Here is a 27,417-nt window from a genome sequence, read left to right on the forward strand (position 1 = left end):
AGTATAAACATTTGTGGGCTATTTTTTAATAACAGAACTATATCTTTGAAAAAAAACAATAATATCTTGAAATGACGTATTGTACATTGGAATGTAAACTTTGAGATTAGTAGAAATGTTGATAGCAATAATTTATAAATAATAAATAAACCAGTGAACGGAGCAGTATAGTCGGACGGGGCCGACCGTACAATACCCTACACAACTACCACGGAACTCGGATGTTTATTTCGATTCCCTTCACGGTGGGTTGTGTTGTGATGTTCCCCTTTATTCAAGTAGAAAACACACAAAAAAATTAAGTTTTCGACCCACTTCTTCCCAAAATTTTAATCAGATTATTATCGAAAATTATAGGCGTTGTCTTTGACCATATTTGGAACTTCATGGAAAATTTTAAAGTAATTAGCGCTATATTTCCGCCCTCTAATGAGGTAATGGGTTACTAAATAATATTTGAATACGTAAGTACCTGTAAATATTTGTGTGTAACTCCCACATCCGAATACATACGACAATGTAATTGAAGTAATTTTGAAGGTCAACCATTCCTCTTGGATACACTATCAACATCGCGGATCTATATGCTTCGCAAGTAAATATATACGCCATAGAATACAAAGTTTGTCATTTTTCACACAAAAGTCAGAGTCCATTTGACCCGCTAAATAATGACCGATCTTTATCAAAGCAGGCATGCATATTCTCTGTCCCAATCCTCTTCTCTATGTAAAATTTCACGATGTTCGGGTCATATTTGCGGTCTCTAGAGCGACCAGAAAAACTTACAAAAATTAAATATTTTGTCCATATCATCCCCGAAATATTAACCTATCTTTACCAAAAACAATAGGGGTCTTCACTGGCCAAAACCCTTCCTACATGCAAAATTTCGTTAAGATTGGTCCATAACTGTGGCCTGTATCGTGTTTACAAATTATAATAGATAGACGGACGGACACACATGTCTAGATCGACTCAGCTAGCCGTGATATGACGATCGGTATACTTAATGGTGGGTCTAGGACCAATATTTCGCGGCGTTACAAATTTTTGGGGCTGCACAATGCTATAATACCCTGACAACATAGTTGTGTAGGGTATAAAAACGAAAACATAATAAACCATTCTTATCACAACCATTCATGTAACTCTCTTTTTGATTAAAAATCAATTAATGTCCTTTGGGTCATTATTTTAAACCATTGAAATTTTTTGGAAATTCACAAATATATATTAACACATCACAATTCAGGGAATTAAAAGTATTTATTTATTTGTTTTTTGTTTAAATAAAAAATGTGTAAACCAATGACGCTAATTTTATTTAAACACTTCGCCTTTACGGCTATTGATACGATAAGGCATTCTGTCAAAAAAAAAAAAACAAAAACAAAAAAAAAATGCGCCCACAATTTCCAAAAATAAATGATTTCATATGCAATCGGTTAGTATTAGACACGTGTTGTATTTTTTTTTTTTTTTGTAGAATAATATTTATCCAAGATAGGCTATTGGCAAAAAAAAAAATTCTTGGGATTTGGGGAAAGCCACAAAAATTGGCTTTAGCACGATAATAACGTTTTGGTCAATCACAAAAAAAAAAACACATACCAATGATGCTGCAGCCATTACTCTATACCACAAGTCTCTTCCGAAAAATCCCATTAAAACCAACTAAAATCAGACCACAACTATATCGAAGAAAACATTTTACAAAATTGGAATTATTGCTTTTATGTAAGTTGGACCCAATCTGTTATAAACCATTTTAACAAATTCCTATTTTTTGGGGAAAAAATATCAATGTTATATTCGGAATTAAAACCAGTAAGGAAAGTAGTAAAGTCGGACGGGGCCGACTATATGATTCCCTTCACCACTTTGGGTATATTCAACAAATGAATCCTAACAGACGTCGCATTTTAAAAGGACCATCAAAATGAAATTGGATCCATATACATGTCATCCTGCAACCTATACTAATTTTTTCATTTGGTCAGATATAGAAGCTATATCTAAATCTGAACCGATTTCAACGATTTCAGGAAATTTAACATGATGTGTGTGTCAAAACCTAATTCATTACGCTGTGCCAAATTTCGTGCAAACCGAAAGATATTAAGGGACTTTGGTACAACACTTACCTTAAATTGGAAGAAAATATTTATGGGAGCTATATCTAAATCTGAACCGATTTTCACGAAACTTGGCACACATCATTCTAGACTTAATTGAATACGATATGCAAAATTTCGTGCAAATCGAAAGATATATAGGGACTTTGGTCGACCATTTACATTAAATCGGACGAAAATATATATGGGAGCTGCATCTAAATTTGAACTGATTTTCAGGAAACTTAACACACATCATTCTATACTGCATTCATTACGCTGCGCCAAATTTCGTGCAAATCGAAAGATATATATGGCCTTTGGTGCACCATCTACATAAAATCGCACGAAACTGTATACGGGAGCTATATCTAAATCTGAACCGATTTTAATCAAACTCAGCACTCATCATTCTAGGCCTAATTCATTACGTTGGTGCACCAACGCATTTACGTAAAATCGACGAAACTATATATGGTAGCTATATCTAAATCTGAACCGATTTTCACGAAACATCATTCTAGACTTAATTGAATACGATATGCAAAATTTCGTGCAAATCGAAAGATATATAGGGGTTCGTCCTTGGGCCAAATAAGTGACCTACGCCAAATTTCATCCAAATCGGATAGTAAATGCGACCTGTACTTTGTTCAAAAATACATGAACGGACATGCGTAAATCGACTCAGAAAGTGATTCTATGCATATTCTCAAAAGGAACCATGTGTCTATCTCGTATACATATACATATACACAAAGACATAATACCCTGTACCACAGTGTGGTGGAGGGTGTTAAAAAACTCCTAAATAATAAATAATTGAATATTTCATTAATTGTTTCTAAACATTAATTTCATGTGGAACATAATTCCACATTGCACAATAAGAACTTAAACAAAAGAAATGCAAAAAAAACTATAGCATACTTTTAGGCATATCGCTGAACTACAGATTGACAATAAAGGTGCCTCATTATAACAAATAAAATAATGAAATTTATTTTGCAATTACCTGTTGTGATGACGATGTTGATGATGTTTCCTTAACACTACTACTGGAACTGGCATTTATTTGTCGACTAGCACTACCACTGCCGCCACCGGCCAGGGCTATTTGATTGCCACCACCAATACCACCACCATTGATGGACGGTGATGTGCTGCCACCAATGGTGCTTGGTATGCTAATACTTGGCGATGTTGTGACCGACGACGATGTTGATGATGCCCCACCGCCCGGACCACCACCGACGACAGTAACTGTGCCATTTTTCTTGTGGAAATTTTCAATGAACGAGCTGGCCGGGCTGATGACACCGCTCTGTGAACTATCCGAAAAATCTGACATCTGCAAAAAAGGAAAAAGTTTAAAAATCAAAAATATAATGAATCAAAAACTGTAACTATAAAAATTTGTAAATAATTAATATTTTTAAATTTTTAGAGCCCTTTAATAGATAACGGATAGATAAGTGAAGTATAGGAAAAATTGAGACACTCATTAGTCCCTCTTATATTTAAATGTACAATTTTTTAAGAATAAAAAAACACATTTCAATAAATATACCATGGCATAATAATGGAAGGTAGCCTCAATTGAGAAATTGCCTCAGACTACCTTGCATAATTGTGCCATGTAAAAATACATGGTTTGGTATGACACCCAAAATAATAATCTATAGGAAATGTCACACAGAGTTCAGGATACATTAACATGTATGAAAATGTTATAGGTTTTGAAAACATATTAGTCACCGAAATTGTTCCCGATACTTTCCTACCATTTTTATTTAAACTTCTGTATTTATTTTGTAGGTCTATTATCCAAAATCATCTACCCAATTTTTGTTGTTGCAAAATTTCAGTTTTACAAATCAATCTAAAAATAAAGTAATACATAATTTGTTTATTTGTTTTCCTGTTATCCACCATCACCACCACCGCCACCAATAGAACCCATAAAATACAAGTAACACCTCCAAAAAACACCAAACTACCTCAATCACATCATAAAATATGCAAAAAAAAAAAACAACAACAACTATGGGACAATAATAACAATAACAACAACAAAAAAGCTAACAACGAAATTGCCATTAAAAAGAGTCTAAAGAAAATAGAAAAATTAAAATGCAAATCACATTTGCAAAGGAAATCCCACGTCCATTGTTCTATAGTTGTTCTGCCAGTAACAACAATACCAACCAACCATCCAACCACCGTAACAATAACAAAAAAATAATAACAACAACAACAATAAAAACAAAGTCAATGTCTTCCCAATTGTGTGTGAGAGTGTGTGGTATTGCGAATTTAATTTAAAAAATTGGCGAAACATTAAATGTTGTTGTACACTCAGAGAAAAAACATGTGCATTGAATATGTAGCGGAAGCGGCGTTGATTTCGACCAGGCCTCCAACCATCTCTGGGAAACCATCCCTTTTTTGTGTTTTTTTTTTATTTTTTCAATATGGTAGGATTAAATCACAAGGGGAATGGCAATGCTATAGTTTCCGATTTCGCCAGTGATACTCACCATTTCCTTTAGGAGATGTCGGGATATTCGATCCAGAAGCTATTTTGTAAAGAATTTATAAAAGTTAAGAGAACTGTCCTATACCTTGGGATTGAGTCTGACTATTTAAAAAAAAAACATAGTTAAGTTCGGCCCGCAGATTCATTATTATTTAAGAATTTACGAAAGACTGGAATTTAAAATAATCAAGATTCATTGCAAAGCCATTTAATTACATTTTGCCAAATTTCTACTTAATGAGAATCAAAAATACTAAATTACAGCCAATTGGTTTTAAAAACGTGTCCAAACTACAAAAAGGTTCAAATAATGAAGGGTAAGGGAGGCTTCACTGAAACATTACCCTATATTGGTAATTCTAATCCTAATCCTGTACCACACTGTGGTACAGGATATTATGTCTTTGTGCATATGTTTGTAACATGCAAAAGGAATCGAGATAAACCCATGGTTCCTTTTGAGAATATTCATAGAATCACTTTCTGAGTCGATTTATGCATGTCCGTCCGTCTGTCCATGTTAAATTGTAAACAAAGTACAGGTCGCATTTATGATTCGAATTAGATGAAATTTGGCACAGCTCATTTGTTTGGCCCAAGGACGAACCCTATTGTACTTGGGAAAAATAGGTTCAGATTTATATATAGCTCCCATATATATTTTCGCCGGATTTAAGGTAAATGGTTTACCAAAGTCCCTATATATCTTGCGATTTGCACGAAATTTGACACAACGTAAGGAATAAGGTCTAGAATGATGTCTGCCAAGTTTCGTGAAAATCGGTTCAGATTTAGATATAGCTCACATATAAATCTTCGACCGATTTAAGGTACATTGTGTACCAAAGTCTCTATATATCTTTCGATTTGCACGAGATTTGGCATAGCGTACTGAATTGCGACTATAATAATGTGAGCTAAGTTTCATTAAAATCGGTTCAGATTTAGAAAGAGTCCCATATCTAGCTTCGCCCGATTTTAGGTAATTGGTGCACCAAAGTCTCTGAAAATCATTCGATTTGCACGAAATTTGCCATGAATTAAGGCTAGAATGACGTGTGCTATGTTTCGTGAAAATCGTTTCAGATTTAGATATAACTCTCATATATATTTTCGTCCGATTTTAAGTAATTGTTGCACCAAAGTCCCTATATATCTTTCGATTGCACGAATTTTGGTATAGGGTACTGAATTAAGTCCAGAATTATGTTGCCAAGCTTCGTGAAAAGATCCATAGCTAGGACGATTGACACAACGTACGGAAGTAATATAAATTAGTCTCTGGCAAGTTTCCCTGAAATCGGTTCAAATATAGATATATAACAAAAACGCGTCGTCTATTAGGATACATATGTAGAATATACCCAAAGTGGTGAAGGGTATCATATAGTCGGCTCAGTCCGACTTTACTACTTTCCTTACTATATTTTTTTTTTTTTTTTTTGTAAATGCTTTAAAACAGTTTTATGGTCGATTTTTAGCTCCTTGGATGTTACAACTTCTAATATACCGGTCAAATCGATGTCACTCTTCCGACGAGCATACATCTGAAATTGTTTGATCGATAATTTACGAGAAATCTATCTGTACAGCCATCTGCCGAAAAAATAATGGATTTCTTTCTCCCCAACCTAATATATTTTCATCCAATGTGTGTAAGCTCTAATTGTCGAATGGTACACAATGTATCTTCGTCTCTTATTCGTTTTCCGAATTTCTCCGAATACTTCAGGGAAATTGTGGTATTCGAGTCGGAATTGACCGCCCTACTTTGCTTAAGCGTAACAGACGCCACAATTTTGTCAAAAAATTTCCTTGGATTTGGATCGTCATCGAAGACCTACTGCTTTGTTTCGGGCTTAATCGCAAAGATCCATAATTCGTCAACCGCGACAAATTTATAAAAGGCTACCTATCAACACGAAGTTTTTTGTGTGATTGTCAAATTGTGCGAGAATAAACCTATTTTACGACTAGGTGTTCATTCAATGTCGCGTATATGGACGTGGAAGGTATGCCTCTACTTCATAGTATAAGTTCTTGCACGGCATCAATGTTCTGTGCAAAACGCAAGCGATTAACAAATTCTCCTACTAAAACCATTCAAAATATGTCAACTGTCAATTAGATTTGGGTCCTTTCGAGACGAACTAGTTGAAAGTGACTATTCCGCAAAAGAAACGATCGGTCCTAGGTCGTTAGAATTTGCTATTGTTCACATATTTATTTTTGATCCACTAGTTCATTTAAATTTTCCCATTCATTAACCGAATTAACTGAGGTTTGCGGATGAACTAAAATAAACTATGGAACTAAATAAATTACCTTGTTCATTTTACGGAGTGAACGGAAAAATATCGAAGGGCTTTTGGAACGAGATTGCCCAACTCCAAGTGCCATACCACGTGTCACTTATTATTCGGTATCTACTTATATTTTGCCATCACATTTCAATCCTTACCTATTTCTGTTTGTGTATTAATAACGCTATATATCGTTTTGCTACCACCCACTGTACTTTTTGTTTTGTTGTTGCTGTTGTTGTTTGTCATCAAAACCATTGATTTATCTGTCTACAAACATGCGCCTTCGCTCGCAGTGATTTCCTTATTGATCGATTATTATTGGAAACCGATACGATATGTGGTGGTGGTGGCGGTGGTTATAGCCATATTTTATTTGATTGGCCAGCACACACGCACTTGGCTTACTTGGTGTCCTTAATAAATAAAATCAAGTGAAGGCGTTTGTACCGGTACTCCCGACACTTTGTCATTGTTTCAAATTCATGTTTTTTTTTTGCGTCTATCAAAATTGATTTATGATGTTAGTATAATTTGAAATACAAGTCATGTTCAAATCATAGCAATTGAAAAACATAATGTGAATATTCTATTCTTCTAATAAGAATTATTGACATTTTAAAGAGAATTTTAAATGTTAAATTCCATGGCAAGCCAATATAGTCATAGTTTGCTTAAAGAATGCTATGCATTTTCCAGGTCATGGGCATAGAATATGAATTCTATGAAGAGTAAGAAAATGCCAACTATGTCATAAAGTCATTCAATGATACTCGAACTAAAATAGTTGCGATTGAAAATACTACATTTTTGGACAGTTATGATTTCACAAGACTACGAATGTATTTTTATTAAAAAGTTTTGCAATTTTTTTGCATTGAGCATAATAAAAATTTTTCTTTATGAACAGAAAAATTTTTTCTTAAAATAAATTATTTGGCAAAAAATACAAATAAACTGCCATTAATCATAAATAAAATACATTTAAATACCAGCATTGTAGTACATGAAGTAAAAACTCCTTTTCCCATAAATTTTGTTTGATGGAATGTTTGCTCACTTTTTATTAAGTAAGCCAGCTTAACTACCCACATTCCTATAATAGAGTTCACTTAATAATTCACCTTTTTAAAGGTCATTGGCCAAGATAACAACCACAACGAAAAAATAACTAATTATTACACCTATACATACATATATGTACACTTAGGTCATGATTGACTACACTCACGTGTTTTTTCGTCTTTAATATTTCAAGAAATTTCCAGATATAGTTAACATTCACCGCATGAGGTGTCATTACGAGTTTTCTCTTTCAGTGTCATTTTTGCCGGCTACATATATTGTAAACTATATTTGGCCACAATATATGGTAGCTTGGGGAGTTTGCTTTAAACATTTTATTTGGTAAGAGATTTTGAGCGTTGATTCATCGTCGTTGGTTTGCCAAATTTGGTTCTTCATCAGGCAAGCAGTGCTCTTCCATGTGGTTTTAGTGGTAATGAATAATACAGTCATGGAAAAATGTCTGTTTTTTATATTGGAAAATAGCTGGAAGCTATATCAGGAAGAAATTGAGACAAGAAATTTTTTCAAAAAAACAAAAAATATCACCTTACCAATACCGCCAATTTGTTGCAAGGACTAGGAAATATATTTACAAATTTGGCTAAATACATGGGCGGAGTCGGTCAATTAAACGGAAATGGAAAAAAATACTCTACTCTGGATATTATCAAACAATTTCCCAATATACACAAGTATGATTAGATTTGAGGATAAAAGTCTGTATGCAACCGCAACTAACAAACAAAGCAATTTTGTTCAACCTTTAAAATACCTACACACCAGGTCTCATATGGGGAAGAGGACTTCTACCATTTTTTGAACGAAAATGTGACGTTGACTTTTTACACACTAAAAATTGGTGTATCCATCAAAGTGGCTGTAATATGCCTTGGTGGATTTCTGGTGAATAAAAAAACCATTGAATGGTCCCTATAAATTTTCAGTATAAAGCGGTTCCTATCCAAAATTAATTCGAATTAAATTCGAATTTTTGAAATTGAAAATCGTGTTAATTCCCAATAACAGGCACTTTGTAGTGCTAGTGACTGTTATTTGGCATTTTGGGACCATGGTGAAGGAATAAAACTCTCATGGAACATTGTCAATGTCCCCATAGTCCCCTTGCAAAGCGTATGCATCATTATACCCGTCACCACACTGTGGTACAGGGTATTATGTCTTTGTGCATATGTTTGTAACAGGCAAAAGGAAACGAGATAGACACATGGTTCTTTTTGAGAATGTGCATAGAATCACTTTCTGAGTCGATTTATGCATGTCCGTCCGTCCATCCGTCTGTCCGTCTGTAGATGTTAAATTGTAAACAATGTACATTTATAATCCGATTTGGATGAAATTTGGCACAGCTCACATATTTGGCATAAGGACGAACCCTATTGAAATTGAAGAAAATCGGTTCCGATATTATATATATATATATATATATATATATCCCGTATATAGTTCTGTCCGATTTAAGGTAAATCGGGCACAAAATTTCTAAAGTTTTCATAGTACACTGAATTGTGTCTAGAATGATGTGTTTCAAGTTTCGAGAAAATCGTTTAAGATTTGGATATAGCTTCCATATATATTTTCGTCCCATTTTAGGTAAATAATGCACCAAATTCCTTTTATATCTTTCGATTTGCGCGAGATTTGGCATATCGTACTGAATTAAGTGTAGAATGATGTGTGTTAAATTTCGTGAAAATCGGTTCTGATTCAGATATAGCTCCCATATATATATATATGTTCGTCCGATTTTATGTAAATGGTGCGCCAAAGTCCCAAAGTATATATATATATATCATTCGATTTGCACGAAATTTGGCATAGGGTGAAAATCGGTTCAGATTTAGATTTAGCTCCCATATATATTTTCGTCCGATTTAATGTATGTCTGTCCCTACCATAACTCGTGTGTTAAGTTTCGAGAAAATCGGGTTAGATTTAAGTTCTTTCAATTTCATGTAAATGTTCTTTCGCAAAGGCGATGTTTGTTAGGATACATATATAAAATATACCCAAAGTGGTGAAAGGTATCTGATAGTCGGCCCAGTCCGACTTAACTACTTTCCTTACTGGTTTTCGATTTGTTCAGGGTCTAATGCAATTTTAGTTACTTCTGACAGCAATTAACCACAGCATATCTCATATATAATAGTCCAGCTGGATTTTTAGAAATGTTTAATGAAGTTGGTGTGAAGTCCGACAAGCAATAACTTGAAGAATTTTTAATCACATATGAAGCTAATAACAAAATTTAATTGACCTTTAAATGCAAACTTTAATTAAGTCCGAATATGGGACCCATCGTCGTTCTACTTCCATGAAGTGGACATTTCTTAATGTTCTATAAAGCGATTTGATCCCAACATTGCACATCGTAGTGATTGCAAACCTCTTAAAGTTCGAAGATGACACCCTTGGCTTACTGCCTCTGGTATGGGGTTAAACGGTACAAATATCATCTGTATACGTCCATCCCATGTGGTGTGTTCTCCCCAATTTATGAGAATTTAGAAAAATTGCAAATCGCATAATATTTGAGGTGAGTTCACAATTTGATTTAGTCGTTGCACTTAATATTTTAATTAATTTGAAATATAGGGACAGGTGTGAACTGTAATGTTGCTCGACACCGCCACATGAACCCTGACTGGAAAAACTATTAAAAATAGCCAAAATAAATGTATACTTAGTATGTCATAGGCTGAGGTTATACATTTGCCAACAACACCAACTGGTTTTTATACCCTACACAACTATGTTGTCAGGGTATTGTACAGCCCCAAAAGTTTGTAACGCCGCGAAATATTGGTCCTAAACCCACCTTTACCGATCGCTAGACATGTGTGTCCGTCTGTCCATTATAATTTGTAAACACGATACAGGCCACAGTTATGGACCAATCTTCACGAAATTTTGCATGTAGGATGGGTTCTGGCCAATGAAGACCCCTATTGTTTTTGGTAAAGATCGGATAATATTTAGGGGATGGAATGAACCAAAAACTTAATTTTTGTCTGATTTTCTGGTCTAAACATCGCGAATATTTACATGGAGAAGGGGATAGAGCCAACGAATAAGCATGTCTGTTTTGATAAAGATCGGTCAATATTTAGCGGTTCAAATGGACCCGGACTTTTTTGTGAAGAATTACAAAATTTGTATTCTATTGCGTATATATTTACCCCTGAAGGATATAGACCCGATAAGTTGATAGTATATCCGAGAGGATTGGTTGACCTTTAAATTGATATCATTATATTGTCATATGGTCTCGAATGTGGGAGTTACACTTAAATATTTACAGGCGCTTACATATTCAGATAGTTTTTTGTAACCCATTACCACACTAGAGGGCGGAAAGATCCTGGTCCTGGACAACTCCAATAATTTTCGATGATGATCAGATAATATTTTTGGGATGAAATGGACCGAAAACTTAATTTTTTGTATTTTTGCGAGTCGATCTATAGGCCACAATTGAAAGCCGAACATCACAACACAACACACGGTGAGGGGAATCTGAACAAATTTTTGAAATGCAATTTGATAACTGTTATTAAATCCATCATGATTATTTTGTAATACGGGATATTAATTTAACTATTGATTTTTATTCTTCTATTAATAATTCCCTTTCAAACAATTCGAAGTTGATGTAACCAATAATATTTGGAATTTAACTTTATTTCTAATAAAAATTTTTAAATTTCCAATATTGTGAAATAAATATAGAAAACGTAATAAAGTATTTTGCATCGCCATGAACTAAGACTGGTGTTTTGAAATTAATTCATTTTGAATTCTGTTTCATGTTTCGACCCACACTAAATTTCAATATGAAATTCGATGACTTTAATACGAGGCAAGGTCAGACAGCTTAAGTTTAAGTTGATGTAGATTTTGTTTCGTTCTTCTGATTTCAAGCTGAGGTGTAGTGGGTAAATGGTAGAAATTTTACAAATGCAATACAAAGTATGAAAAACTATTTGCAGATAAATTAAATATGATAATTTGAATGATTTTTATGTCAGGGTATACACTTTCGAGGCGAGCTAAATGATGAAGGTATTGACATGAAAAGGAAATGTCTTCCCTGGCTTACCTTTTCACTTTCGCTCATTAAGCTCGACTCGAAAGAGAATAAATTTACTTAATAAAAAAAAAAAATAAATATTTTTACGTATTTTACATTTCGTATTTTCTATTAATTCAATATACGTAACATCTAAATCTGATCTAGACAATCTACCTTATTGAACATCTAAAGCAAAATATTGTGTTGGAGGTGAATTCCAGGAATTTTCCACATACAACCACTCATACACATTATAAATTTGCTGTTATTTTTGTTGTGCTTGTTTTAATATATATAAAATAATATATATAAATAAATATAAAATTATATATAAATGTAAATAAGACTTACAAATTATATGGAGCGGATAATTGTAAATCTAAATATGGTAATAGAAAGAGGAACTTTGTTGTTATTCTATGTATAACTGTAGGACTTTGAAATACCCTTTTATGGCAATAAAATACAGAATACAGATTAAAAAAAACAACAACAAGTAACAATGACTTTAATAAAGGGGAAAGAACACATAAGAAGACTTCTGGATTGACTTTTATTGTAAAATAATTTATAAATTGACATTTCATATATATCCATCTTAACATGCCAGGCCTGAATCCTCGTATATGTTCCACCCCTTAAGATGGCTATGGTATCTTGCTGCCAGGAGGAAACGAAATATTAAACTACTGAAACTTAGTTTGGAAAATTAGTCTCTGACTTTGAACATAGCGAAAACAGTCGAAAAACATGTCTGAAATGTTAACAAGTGAAATTGTCGTTAAGTTCGTCCGAGCCAAATTTTTATACCCTGCACCATAAGTTGAACATTTAAAGTGGACCAGGAAACTGCATATGTCAGAAGAGCTAATCAACCTACATACTAATATTGATCATAATTAACATTTTAGTACCATGTAGTTCCTTTGTTCTGTTATAGTACGTGTTTTCAAAACTACCTCCATATCGTTACACTACACACCAATTCGGACCGCATAAGAAAAATAGTTCTATTTTCGGTATAATTGTGGTGCTCTGGTGATACCTTGCGGTGCACTGGTGATACATATTTCTAAAACTAATTCCAAATTTTATGATTCGAGCTTTTACCAAATTTATTACCATTTAGTACACACGGATATAAATGCAAGCCCGATTGCTCAACCCAAATATAATTGTACCAAATTTAGTACCATTTAGAACACATAAGTATGAATTTCCAAAACTTCCTCTATATACCGAAATCCTACATTCCATCAGTAATCATTATTCCAAATTTAAGAGTTTTAGCTCCACCGGTTCGCCAAATACACATGGTACCATATTTAGTACTTTTTAGCACTTCTCGTGCCGTTCTAGAACGAATTTTCCGAAACCCAGCCTTATCTGACACCTTCGGACTATGAGTGACCCTCACCCAAAATTATAGAAATAAATTGTTAAGTCAGCCAGTAAGTTAGTCAATCACTTTAGTCGTTTATTAATATAGGTTTAAGACATAGTTTGAGTCGCATTTTCCAACCGAAACCAGTAAGGAAATAGTAAAGTCGGACGGGGCTGACCACTTTGGGTATGAATCCTAACAGACGTCGCATTTTTAAAGGACCACTAAAATGAAATTGGATCCATAAACATGTCATTCTGCAACCTATACTATTTTTTTCATTCGCTCAGATATATTAACTATATCTAAATCTGAACCTATTTCAACGATTTCAGGAAACTTAACACACATCATTGTGGAATTAATTCATTACGCTGTGCCAAATTTCGTGCAAATTGAAGAATATTTAGGGACTTTGGTGGACCATTTACATTAAATCGGACGAAAATATATATGGGAGCTATATCTAAATCTGAACCGATTTTCACGAAACTTAAGACACATCATTCTAGACCTATTTCATTACGCTGTGCCAAATTTCGTGGAAATCGAAAGATATATAGGGTCTTTGGTGCACCATTTACCTTAAATCGGACGAAAATATATATGGGAGCTATATCTAAATCTGAACCGATTATCACGAAACTAAACACACATCAATCTAGACCTAAGTCATTACGATGTGCCAAATTTCGTGCAAATCGAAAGCTATATAGGGTCTTTGGTGCACCATTTACATTAAATCGGACGAATATATATATGGGAGCTATATCTAAATCTGAACTGATTTTCACGAAACTTAACACACATCATTCTAGACCTAATTCAGTACGCTGTGCCAAATTTCGTGCAGATCGAAGAATATATAGGGTCTTTGGTGCACCATTTACATTAAATCGGACGAAAATATATATGGGAGCTATATCTAAATCTGAACCGATTTTTCGCAATTTCAATATGGTTCGTCCTTGGGCCAAATAAGTGACCTATGCCAAATTTCATCCAAATAGGATCATAAATGCGACCTGTACTTTGTTCACAAAAATACATGGACGGACGGACATGCGTAAATCGACTCAGAAAGTGATTCTATGCATATTCTCAAAAGGAACCACGGGTCTTTCTCGTTTCCTTTAGCCTGTTACAAACATATGCACAAAGACATAACACCCTGTACCATAGTGTGGTGAAGGATATAAAAATATAAACTGGGATTCTGAATTTTCTGAGGGGATTTTTCCAGTTCAAAATTTTTGAAACAAGCACCAATTTCCCATTTTTAGGTTTCGTCACCGAAGTGAATGTAATTTTTTACATAAACCGCATTTTCGTTATTTTGAAAATTTTAGTCCCAACCTATGTGATTTTCATATTGAAGTGGACCAATATTGATAATTTTTGGTAGGAGGATGTCTTACCCAATGAGAACTTAAAATGCCAAAAAATAGGGGGAATTGGAGTTAGCTAAAAATGGGATCCATAGAGGACGTGCCCATACTCCCCAAAATACAGAAATTTGGGAGGTACACTTAAAAACTTGAAGATTCAAACATAAAGGAAAATTCAATATACCAAATTACTGTTAATTCGATTAAAATTCTTGCTAGAATTTCCAAAATACCAAATATTGGGAGTGGACCGACGTATGTCATTTTCTATACCAAACATTCTAGGAGTAATAGAAATGTATATGCACAACTTCAAAGCTCTAACTCAAATATTGTGAGCTTTATTGTGACTTCAACAGGCAGACGGACAGGCATACATCGAAAATCTTCAAATGTGACAGTTTATAAAAAAGGTATTTTGTTTGATAACCCTATATATATTTTCCATATTTATACACTTTACAATGTATTTACATATACTAAAGGCTTGCCAACAGTGACATCTGCAATAATTGTAAAAAAATCGATTATTTGGCAATTAAGTCCTGAGACATTCACATATATGTGTGTGTGTGTTTGTGCCTGCATTTTATTAGCCTCGATTTACAATTGCTTGGAGTATTTGCACAGCAAATAACAGATTTCCTGTTCGATTTCTTTGAAAATTCATTTCCAAAAGATTTGTGGTGATGATGGTGTAGCAGTCCACACAATCCCACTGATAAAAAAATACTTCATAAAAAGTATGGACACACCCAATTTTTTTTTGCTTTATTGTAATAACACAAATTAAACAACGCACGTTATACATGAAAAACGAAATCAAGCAACACCTTAGTTTTTTTTTTAAACAGACACTTCAGTATAAAGAAAAATACGATAAGTGAACAAAAAAAAAAAAAAAAAAAAACACAGCACTGTGAGTTATTTACATTATAATCTTTATGCGAATCCATATATGTTTTGTTCGTCCCCAAATCACCACAAACTTGAAAGGAAGCCAACAATGACAAAGGGGGATAACCCGGCCTTTACAAGGTTTCCAAACGCCAACACACTTGATAGCCAACTGTAATGTTCGTTATATTTTTTTTTTCGAAAAGGATAATAAGCCACTTGACTACAGGAGAAATGGCGTAATGCAAAATGTGAGAAAAAATGGATTTCAAGTTTTGTAAATATGCCATGGCGCCAATGATTTAAAGCTTTTAGTAATTTATTTGATATGGACAAGGTTACACATTTCTTTCGTTATAACGTGAATAATGTGTGAATCCACAAATGTGAACAGAGAAGTGATGGACAATAAGTTAAACCTTATGTTATTGAAGATTGTAATTCAAGGAATAAGTCCATTGATATACACTCACAAAAATAATACCAGTCGTAGTAAGAAATCAAACATGACATTTATAGAAATTAAACATACAGCTGCAAACAAATTTCAGAAAAATGTTTGTCTCCGGTCAGATAAAAATGAAAATTAATTAAACAAATTATTCTAAAAATTAAAAAACACTACATTTCTTGTTTAAAATATATACGTTTTAAAAAATATATAATGTTTAAAAAAAAACTCCACACCTATTTGTATCATTAGAAAAATATTTTTAAACCAGTGAGCGGAGCAGTATAGTCGGATGGGGCCGACCATACGATACCCTACACAACTTCCATGAAAATCTAACTTTCTGTGGTTCTATATTCTGAGATTGGGCAATATTTCGCGATATTCTCACAATTTTGACTGGCTAGAGGTCAGCAAATGTTACTAATAATCAGTACAGCACCTCTAATTACTTGTCCAGATTCCCTTCACCGTGGGTTGTGTGGTGATGTTCGGCTTTCGACTCGAAAAGTACAAATAATTAACTTTTCGGTCCACTTCATCCGAAAAATATTTTCTGATCATCACCTAACATTTTAGGCGCTGTCCTTGACCATAACTGGAACCTCATGGAACATTTCAAAGCGATCCGCGATATATTTCCGCCCTCCAGTGTGGTAATAGGTTACTAAATAATATATGAATACGTAAGCACCTGTAAATATTTAAGTGTAACTCCCGCATCCGAGTACCTACGACAATATAATTGGTATCAATTTAAAGGTCAACCACTCCTCATGGATATATTATAGATAGATATGTCCTTCAATGGTAAATATATGCGCTATAGAATACAAATTTTGTCATTTCTCACACAAAAGTTAGGGTTCATTTGACCCGCTAAATATTGACCGATCTTTATCAAAACATGCATGCTTATTCTTAGGCCCGATCCCCTTCTCAATGCAAAAATTCGCGGTGTTTGGACCATAATTGCGGCCTCAGGAGCGACCAGAAAAAAAGGCAAAAATAAAGTTTTTGGTCCATTTCATCCCCTATATATTAACCGATCTTTTCCAAAAACAATAGAGGTCTTTAGAACCCATTCTACAAGCAAAATTTCGTGAAGATTGGTCCATAACTGTGGCCTGTATCGTGTTTACAAATTATAATGGACAGACGGACGGACGAACGGACACACATGTCTAGATCGACTCAGCTAGTCGAGATATGACGATCGGTATACTTAAAGGTGGGTCTAGGACCAATATTTCGCTGCGTTACAAACTTTTGGAGCTGTAAGGAAAGCAGTACGGACGGGGCCGACTATATGACACCCTTCACCATATTCAATAGATGAATCCTAACAGACGTCGCATTTTTAAAGGACCAGTAAAATAAAATTGGATCCATCAACATGTCATTCTGCAACCGATTCTAAATTTTTCATTTGGTCAGATATATAAGCTATATCTAAATCTGGACCGATTCTAGACCTAATTCATTGCCATATGCCGAATTTCGTGCAAATCGAAGAATATATAGGGACATTGGTACACCATTTACATTAAATCGGACAAAAATATATATGGGAGCTATATCTAAATCTGGACCGATTTTCAGGAATCTTAACACACATCATTCTAGACCTAATTCATTACACTATGCCAAATTTCGCGCAAATCGAAAGATATATAGGGGCATTGGTACACCATTTACATTAAATCGGACGAAAATATATATGGGAGCTATATCTAAATCTGGACCGATTTTCAGGAACCTTGACACAAATCATTCTAGACCTAATTCAGTACTCTGTGCCAAATTTCGTGCAAATCGAATGATATATAGGGACTTTGGTGCACCATTTATATTAAATCGGAAGAAAATATATATGGGAGCTATATCTAAATCTGGGCCGATTTGCAATCGAAAGATATATAGGGACATTGGTACACCATTTAGATTAAATCGGACGAACATATATATGGGAGCTATATCTAAATCTGGACTGATTTTCAGGAAACTTAACACATATCATTCTAGACCTAATTCCTTGCGCTATGCCAAATTTCTTGCAAACCGAAAGATATTAAGGGACATTGGTACACCATTTACGTTAAATCGGATGAAAAGATATATAAGAGCTACATCTAAATCTGGACCGATTTTCAGGAAACTTAACACACATCATTCTAGACCTAATTCAGTACGATGTGCCAAATTTCGTCCTTGGGCCAAATAAGTGACCTATGCCAAATTTCATACAATCATAAATGCGGCCTGTACTTTGTTTAAAATTTAACATGGGCAGACGGACGGACATACAAAAATGATTCTATGCATATTCTCAAAAGGAACCTTGGGTCTATTTCGATTCCGTTTGCCTGTTAAACAAGAATTCTCGCCTATGGACGTTTTCTAAAAAAAATATTTTTTTATCTATGCCTATCTATGCCTCATGTATATAATGGTCCTGTGATTTTTTACCATTTAAAAATTTCATCTTTTGGGTCCACTGAATGATAATTTTCTTCCAAGCCTCTTCATTCAATTTTATTTTTATTTATCTATTTATTTTTTTTTCCTGTTTGAATGAATTACAGGGTGCGAAGAATGATTAAAATACGATCTTTCTCACAAATGCTCACTGGCGAGAATTCGAATATTTTCAATTTATCGCGAATGATAAAGTTACAATGAATGCACAAGCATTGGCATTCTCTCGCGAAAAAAATCACGAACGATAAAATTTCGCTGCAAGCGTGATCGATTACTTCTTCGCGAGCATTTGTTGCTGAAGAACATTCTTTTGAAAAACTCAAAAAACAAATGTTCGCGAATTCTCGCGAGCACTGTTAAAAACAACAACAAAGAAAAATATCATAAAAACACACACAAACAACGAAAGAATGTGTGTGTAGTAGAAAGTGTGTGGGATAGCAAAACACAACTATTGGGTTCGCGAACGTTTGTTCTTATTGTTGTTGCCGTTTTGATCATTCGCGAAAATTCGGGAATGTTTGTTTTCATTCGTGAGAGAATGTCAGAAAGAATTTCAACCACCAAACGAAACGAACGAACGTTGTTGTGTGCACTCACTAGTTTGTTATGTGTGTGCGACCATTTTTTGGCGAATGTTCGTTTGGTAAAGAATTTATCGGCATAAATTCATTCTTAAAATGAACACAAGACGAAAAGAATGTATTTTGAATCATTCGCGAGTGAATTTTTGCGCACCCTGATGAATTACATCCCCCTTATGAATTGAATGTTTATATGTAAGTTTGTCACCCAGATGTTGAAGTTCAAAATCAAGGTAACATCGATCTATTTTTGAATTTTCAATTAACCAATGCAATGCAATTTAATTTTATCTTTTTTTGTTCCTATTCTTCTTCATCATCGTCGTCTTACACATTTGTATGATTTAATTAAAAGGGAAAAGAAACAAATTATAACAATGCTACCGTGGGTTTTGATTTATTTTTAGCGGCCAAAAAAACGCAAAAACAATACCCTATTCAGTGGCAGCAAAGGGGGCCCCAGCGACGAATGATAAGTGTGCAATTAGCATTCTCTGTTTAGATTGTGATAAATGTCAAATGGTTAAACAGGTAACAAAAAAAAAATAATCGCATATAATAGAAACGAATCGAATGTGACAGATGTGCTTGACGCAAATGGTACATACGTATGATTGAGCAACATAAACTGAAAAAAAAATACATAGGATATCAATATCATGGGGGGATATCAATGTGAGTTTAACAGTTCGTCTTCGGACGGCTCACAAGAAAGACGCATTTAAAGAGTTAATCACGCCTACGCGCTTAAAAAAATACAAAATGGCGCTGTGTTAAGTGTTCGCTTAACTTGCCACGTGCTTTATCGAACTAAACGAAAATATAGGAAAATCTCGTTCATATGGTGTATGGTCCTATACCTTCTATTCTAATAGAAAGTGGACTAGCTGGAGGAGAACCTGACTCCAGCTTTTAAAGAGATAAAAAAATGTGATTTTAATTATATTGAAAGTTATTTGAAAGTGAAAAAATATTTCAGGGGAATCTATTAAAATAAAATCAGCAATGGCTTTTAATGGAGTCAAAAATGATTTATGTTGAAGCCGATAATAACTTCTGTTAAATTCTACAACGACTTCTGTTGTTTAATTCTAACCAACATTTCTCTTTGAGTGTAATTACCAACGTTAATAAAGTGATTGCAATTATAACTAACTAATGATTTCGATTACAATCTATATGTATGTATGTATGAATAAAAAAGTACCCAACAGTGGGTGTAGGTTAAATAGGTCGCTACCAATAAATCACATTCACATTTATCATCAATTAATGGCAAACAATAACAGCAAACATACAAATGCAAAAAAATGTATATCTGTCACTTGCATCACGTCACGCCTCCAAAATCACATGTATATATACCAAATGTTTGCAGGGGACCGGCTAAAGCCTCACGAGTCGTTATACAAATTAAACCATTCAACAATATTGACATTTATTGCCCGGTTGTAACTGTTGTGCTGATCGATCGATTAATCGATCATTTGGTCAAGTCTGTCGCATGGTGGACCTCCTCAAGTGTCTCGGGATTGGCGAAATTTTTTTTGTCATGTTCCAATTGATTTATTGAGACAATTTTGCTGCTGCTGTTCATTTGAGTTTGCAACAGCAAAAATATACATACAATGATATAACGTTAATAGGGGGAATTAAATGGAAACCACTACAGAAATAAAACAAGTGTAAAGGTGTATTTGTGTGGTGCGGTGTTGGCCGGCCAGTGCATGAAACACACATTAGCAAGCGGAAATACTTTTGAGGTAATTGTTTACATCACAGAGGTCTGAGATCGTTAAATGGGGGGCCTGTCCGCAACTACAATCACAATAAAGTAATTTTATAGTCAATTATTATAATAATAGCCAACGCCAAAGTGATCGAAATGTAGTAATTAAGGAAAATTTCAAAATCTTGGTTCTGAAAAAAAAAAAATCGAAAGATATCTACCTTTTACTTGCGAAAAGAAAAATACTAATAGAAAATATTCCGTTCATAGACAAGAAAATTTCTATATAGGACATAAGAAAAATCGGCTAAAAAATATTTAAGTCGGGTCATACAATATTTTTTTAAAATTTCTTTCTACACAAATTGTAATTCTTAGAGAGGTCTCAGATATATAAAATTCGACCCCAAATTGTCTCAAAAGAATTTTGCCCAAAATTTACAATTTCGACTTTTGTATTCTGTTATGATAATTACCCCTTCACATTACTGTTATGTGTTCTTTCGTTAGTTATCTGTTGGGTATGATTTTTTTAATAATTCGCATTTTTCGACAATTTTATAATGCTGACATGCACGGTAAATAGCCGCCATAAATGAGTCCATTCATAAGTACCGGACACGTGTACGGAATATAGCTTTGGGTTATCATATGATAGCTAACCTTTTCCTTTCAAATTTAAATTCTTATTTGACTGTTTTCCGTTGACAAACTGTTGGTCATTATTTTTAACATTTTATTAGACACTCTTCTACGGTATATAGCTACAATAAATAAGCCAACTAACAAGTACTGTGTACGGTATATAGTCTTAAAGAGCAGCGTAATCTAGTTCACGGAGCGGATTGAACAAGTTCCCTAATATAGTTCCTTTCTTCCATATAGTTCCGACTCCTAGGTAGTTCCTTTGAACCTGTCCCTTTCATCGTTCACATAGTTCCGTGTTCATTCGTTGATGGATGAAAAAATATGACAAAATTAATTTTAGTTAATTTACTGCCGGACAAAAAGCACAAATGTTGTTGTTGTTTTATTATTAACTTCCTTATTTTCGTAAATAAATTTAGTATTTACACAATAATAAATTGATGAACATATGTTTATATATGTTTAACTATCTGGAACGAGATTAGAAAAGTGAACTAAAGAACTGCGCCTAGTTTCTACTTGGTGCAATCGGAAGCAAATATATATGAGAGCTATATCTACATCTAAATCATTACGCTATGCCAAATTTCGTGCAAATCGAAATATATATAGGGACTTTGATACACTAAATCCGACGAAAATATATATGTGAGCTATACCAAATATCGTTCGAATCGAAAGATATATAAGGACTTTGGGTCACCATTTACATTAAATCGGACGAAAAAATATATGGGAGCTATATCTAAATCTGGACCGATTTTCAGAAAACTTGACACACATCATTCTAGACCTAATTCAGTAGGCTATACCAAATTTCGTGCAAATCGAAAGATATATAGGCACTTTGGTACACCATTTACATTAAATCGGACGAAAATATATATGGGAGCTATATCTAAATCTGGACCGATTTTCAGAAAACTTTACACACATCAGTCTAGACCTAATTCATTACGCTATGCCAAATTTCGTGCAAATCAGAAGAAGTATAGGGTCATTGGTACATTAAATCGGACGAAAATATATATGGGAGCTATATCTAAATCTGGACCGATTTTCACGAAACTTAGCACACATCATTCTAGACCTAATTCAGTACGCTGTGCCAAATTTCGTGCAAGTCGAAAGATATATAGGGACTTTGGTACACCATTTACCTTAAATCGGACGAAAATATATATGGGAGCTATATCTAAATCTGGACCGATTTTCAGGAAACTTAACACACATCATTTTAATTTAGTACGCTGTGCCAAATTTTGTGAAAATCGAAAGATATATAGGGACATTGGTACACCATTTACATTAAATCGAACGAAAATATATATGGGAGCTATATATAAATCTGAACCGATTTTCCCCAGTTTCAATAGGGTTTGTCCTTGGGCCAAATAAGTGACCTATGCCAAATTTCATCCAATTAGGATCATAAATTCGACCTGTACTTTGTTTACAATTTAACATGGACAGACGGACGGACAAATCGACTCAGAAAGTTATTCTATGCATATTCTCAAAAGGAATCATGTGTCTATCTCGTTTCCTTTTGGCTGTTACAAACATATGCACAAAGACATACTACCCTGTACCACAGTGTGGTGAAGGGTATAATTATTTAATAGAAATAAGGAAACCCGAACAAAGAACCTAGTCTAGTTTCAAGCACCATCTAGAAGAGGGAACTTGAGAATTGTTGAAGCACCACTTAGTGAAGGGAGGACGATACGTTTTGAGTCGTATACTGCAATTTGTTTGCTTAAGTCATCATAAAAACTTGAAAATCGAATAATGGAAGATAAAACACCTCGCCTCAAACCAGCGCTGTTTTGACCGGCCAAAATGTTAAATTAATCGATCATCCGCGGTACAGGATCGAATGACTTCCCTTAGATGAAGAAAAATGTGTGTAGTCAAGAATGTTCTTTTCCAGAAGATGTTGTTAATGCATTTAATCCCAATGTTTTGAAGGCGTCTCAATCATTGTGGAACAATTTCTTCGCCAATTGGTTTCAGACAGAGTTTAGAAAACTAAATCTTCCAAATCATTGTTTAAAGCTTAAAACTGATTGACATACAACAAATGAGAATTTAGCAAACCGAACAGAAATCATTTAAAATTAATTATAATCCTCATATCGCCACATCAACACCGCTTGTCAATATCGTTTGCTGGCGAGTAAATGCAAAAAAAAAAAAACAAAAACAAAAAATAATAAAAAACCAAGTTGTTTATTTGAATCGTGACTCGAGAATTGCTCGAACTGTTATTGAGGGGCGGTTCTCAATGGATTTATCCAGTCGAATGTGAAAATGTAATTATAAAGTTGAATGCAGGTTAATTCTAGGATTTGTTACTTTTTTGTAGCAATAACTGCAACAGTGCCGCCAGTTAATTATTACTACTGTATAATACCCTACGGCCTTATAAAGTGAGCAAAGCAGATTATTGGATTAGCCAATGATTTAAATTAATTTTTGCAAAGTCTCTGATCATACTAAAAAAAAAAACAAAATAGAAACCATTTTGCGGCAAATCATATCACCTCCACCACCTACGACCGAGTTGCCTACCATATACCATGTTATAGGGTGACACACTCACACACAATGAACATTCAATTAATATTGATTAATGATCGAAATAAAATGAATTTGTCAAGTTTCTGTTCACATACATACATACTCGTTATATATATCACGAATATGTTTGTTGATCTTTGAGCTGTCAAATTCCTTCTAATCATCGTTGACTTTTGACTGTATATGAGAGAGAGAAAGAATGATATTTATGTACAAGTGTAGCCACATCATGAATGAAAATGTCAATGGACTCTTCAATGCAATTTCAATGTTATCTGATGGCAGTGTGAATGAATGGGTGGATGAAGTGAAAAGAGACAAATAGAGTGAAGAGAATATTTGCCTTGGTAGTTGTCATGGAAAATGGTTGTATTGGATTTCATTGTTTTTCCATTTAATCGGCAGGGTACATGTGTCCTCAAAATAGACTGGAGTTTTTTTTTTTATATACTGCAACATTGGCATAAGTCATTTCGTATATAACGCACTGAACATCATCAATTTAACCACAATTTGGCTTAAAAATTTGGACAGATAGACGAAGTAAGTACAATACTTTTGTATGTCTTAAGAAATTGAATGAATGCAGGTGTATTTGCAAACTTTGTAAAAATTTTTACATTTGAAGAATAGAAATCTACTAAAAATAGTTTTCAATCCGAGTACTCATATCATAGTACACTTATGCTAGAGTCCTTATAACCTGGCTATTTTAAATTTGACATTCCGTTTGCAGTGCTTCGAAATAATCCTCGGTAAATGATTTAGTCAAGTCCCTGAAATTTTGGACATACAATGCAACAACTCTTGGAGTTTTTGGTATTGAAAATGTGATATCTTTAAGTTTCGGTATAAACCGCAAAGGAGGCCATGTTCATTTAAGGGAATCCCCCTCTCCCATTATCGATTTTAATTTTTCAAGATTTTCAATGGGCTGGCAAATCAATACCAATGCTTGTTAATTTTTGTAACTTTGCACATACATATTTGAGGATTTAAAAGAGAAAAAAAAAATAACTTACAAAAAATGTGTGTTATTGTTTTGTTGTTGTTTTTTGTAATTAAAGAAAAGTCCTTATTTTTGATAGCGGGCATGATAACTCCCCACAGGACATCGGAATCCGAAAATGCCAACGGTATTAGAAACAGCACACGTCTGTCTCTCGTACGAACTAGGATTATTGACTTCGCTCTAAAAGTAACAAAATGGCGGACCTTTGAAAAAATATTTTTGGAAAATCGCCGATTTTTTACCAAAAACCAAGTTAAAAAATAAGGAAGATCTTCACTGATTGGCTTTATCCTAGTTCATACGATAGCTATACACTCACAGAGAAACGTGTAAAAATTTGGAATCGATTGGGTCATTAGTTTTTGAGTTATCGTGCCCGCCATTCACAAAAGAGAAAAACGCGTTTTAAGTTTGAGAAGCCCTTTAGACGTCACTTGATGCTGACACAATAAATCGGCTATATCATCAAGAGTTCTTGAGATTTTCTCTTGAAATTTTGTAGGGACATTCTTGAATTAGTGTAGATTCAAATTAAATAAAAAATAAATTTTGACCCCGAACATGGGGGGGGGTCCCCTTAAGTACTTTTATGGTAGCTAATTCTTTCCATTCCAATTTTACTCGTGTATGTATTTTAGGTATGTTTTTTTTTTAAATGAAATCACATTTATGACATTAAGTTTTTAACAATTTAATAATGTACAGGTGTACGATATATATCCGCCCTAAATAAAACTCTTCATAAGTATCGCATACGTTTACAGCCTATGGCTTTGGATTATGTTGTGGTAGCTATCCCTTCCTATTCAAATTTCAAATTTTATTGAATTGTGTTCCTTTCGTAGTCTACATGAAGGATATGATATTAACAGAAACTTAGAGGAGGACAAGGGAATTCAAACAAAGAAGCTAGTCCAGTTTCAAGCAACATCAAGATGAGGCAACTTGGGAATTATTGAAGCACTACTTAGTAAAGGGAGCATCATGTCCCCGAAAAAACACCACTGTAGGTTTCAAATTTCTTCTCTCCACTGCCAGAAGAAGGGCAGAGAGTATTGTTCTTTTTCTTTTCTTTTTCTTTTTCTTTTTTTTATTGAACTTCCCGCATATAATTGACCAAGCATTTAAAGCAAAATTAATATAAAATATGTAAAGTTTTAATGAGGCCAGGAAATTTTTGGATCTTAGAGTTGGGTAATCTAGTTCATGTAACAGATCGATCTTTATCGTTCCTTTTATAAAAAGGAACTAGTTCCTTAGCTCCATATAGTTCCGACTCCTAGATAGTTCTTTTGAATATCTCTCTTTCATCGTTCTTTTTTCGCTCACATAGTCCGAGTTGATGGATAGAAAAGGAAACAAATTGTGCAAAAATTAAAAAAAAAAAATAATTGTAATTAATTTATTTTTAGTAGAATATTCAGAACCTTTGATTGCAGGACGATAAACATAAAATTTTTTTTTTATTATTTATCTACTTTATTTTCATAAATAATTTTAATAATCTGAAAAATGAACGAGAATGAATGAAGCATATGGAAATAAAGGAACGAGATCAGTGAAAGGAACGAGATAAACGAAATCAAAGCAATGACGTCAGAAAGAAACGCGATCGGAAAAAGGAACTATATTAATTAAAGATCTGGAACTAGTTCTGATCGTTCCGAAAGGAACGAGATAAGAAAAAAATGAAATCAAAGCAATGACATCAAAAATAAACGCGATCAGAAAAAGGAACTATATTAATTAAAGAGCTGGAACTAGTTCCGATCGTTCTTTTCTTGGAATATTTCCAATGAACTAGTTCGTTCCTGAACTACCCAACTCTATTGGAAATACAATGCAACTACTCCAAAGATATTTTGTATTCAAAAATTTGTTCTGGAACTAGTTCCGATCGTTCCTTTCTTGGAATAGTTTCAATGAACTAGTTCATTCCCGAACTACCCAACTCTATTGGAAATGCAATGCAACTACTCCAAGGATATTTTGTATTGATGATCCTATCAGTATTTTCCTATTGAAGTAGCTGTAGTATTCCTAAAATTCGAACTATATGTATTCGAAATGTACAAAAATGTACAAAATTTGTTGTTCGTAGCATGTGAACGGATAGAGCTGAAAACTTGGACGCGAATCAAGG

General features: G+C 33.9%; 1 protein-coding gene across 1 annotated transcript in view; it reads right to left on the reverse strand.

Annotated features, from left to right (window-relative positions):
* Window positions 1–3,132: 3,132 nt before the first annotated feature.
* Window positions 3,133–27,417, reverse strand: part of LOC133335918 (uncharacterized) — a gene marked incomplete at its 3' end in the record, with an annotated part of 86,169 nt that continues 61,884 nt past the window's right edge. The window contains exon 3 of the mRNA XM_061544211.1: window positions 3,133–3,468. Coding sequence (XP_061400195.1) covers window positions 3,133–3,468 — 336 coding nt within the window. The remainder of the gene's footprint in view (window positions 3,469–27,417) is intronic.

This window comes from Musca vetustissima, unplaced genomic scaffold, assembly GCF_032173495.1.
Source record: "Musca vetustissima isolate MV318-11 ecotype Yass unplaced genomic scaffold, APGP_CSIRO_Mvet_v1 utg14236, whole genome shotgun sequence".
Taxonomy (NCBI): Eukaryota; Metazoa; Arthropoda; class Insecta; order Diptera; family Muscidae; genus Musca; species Musca vetustissima.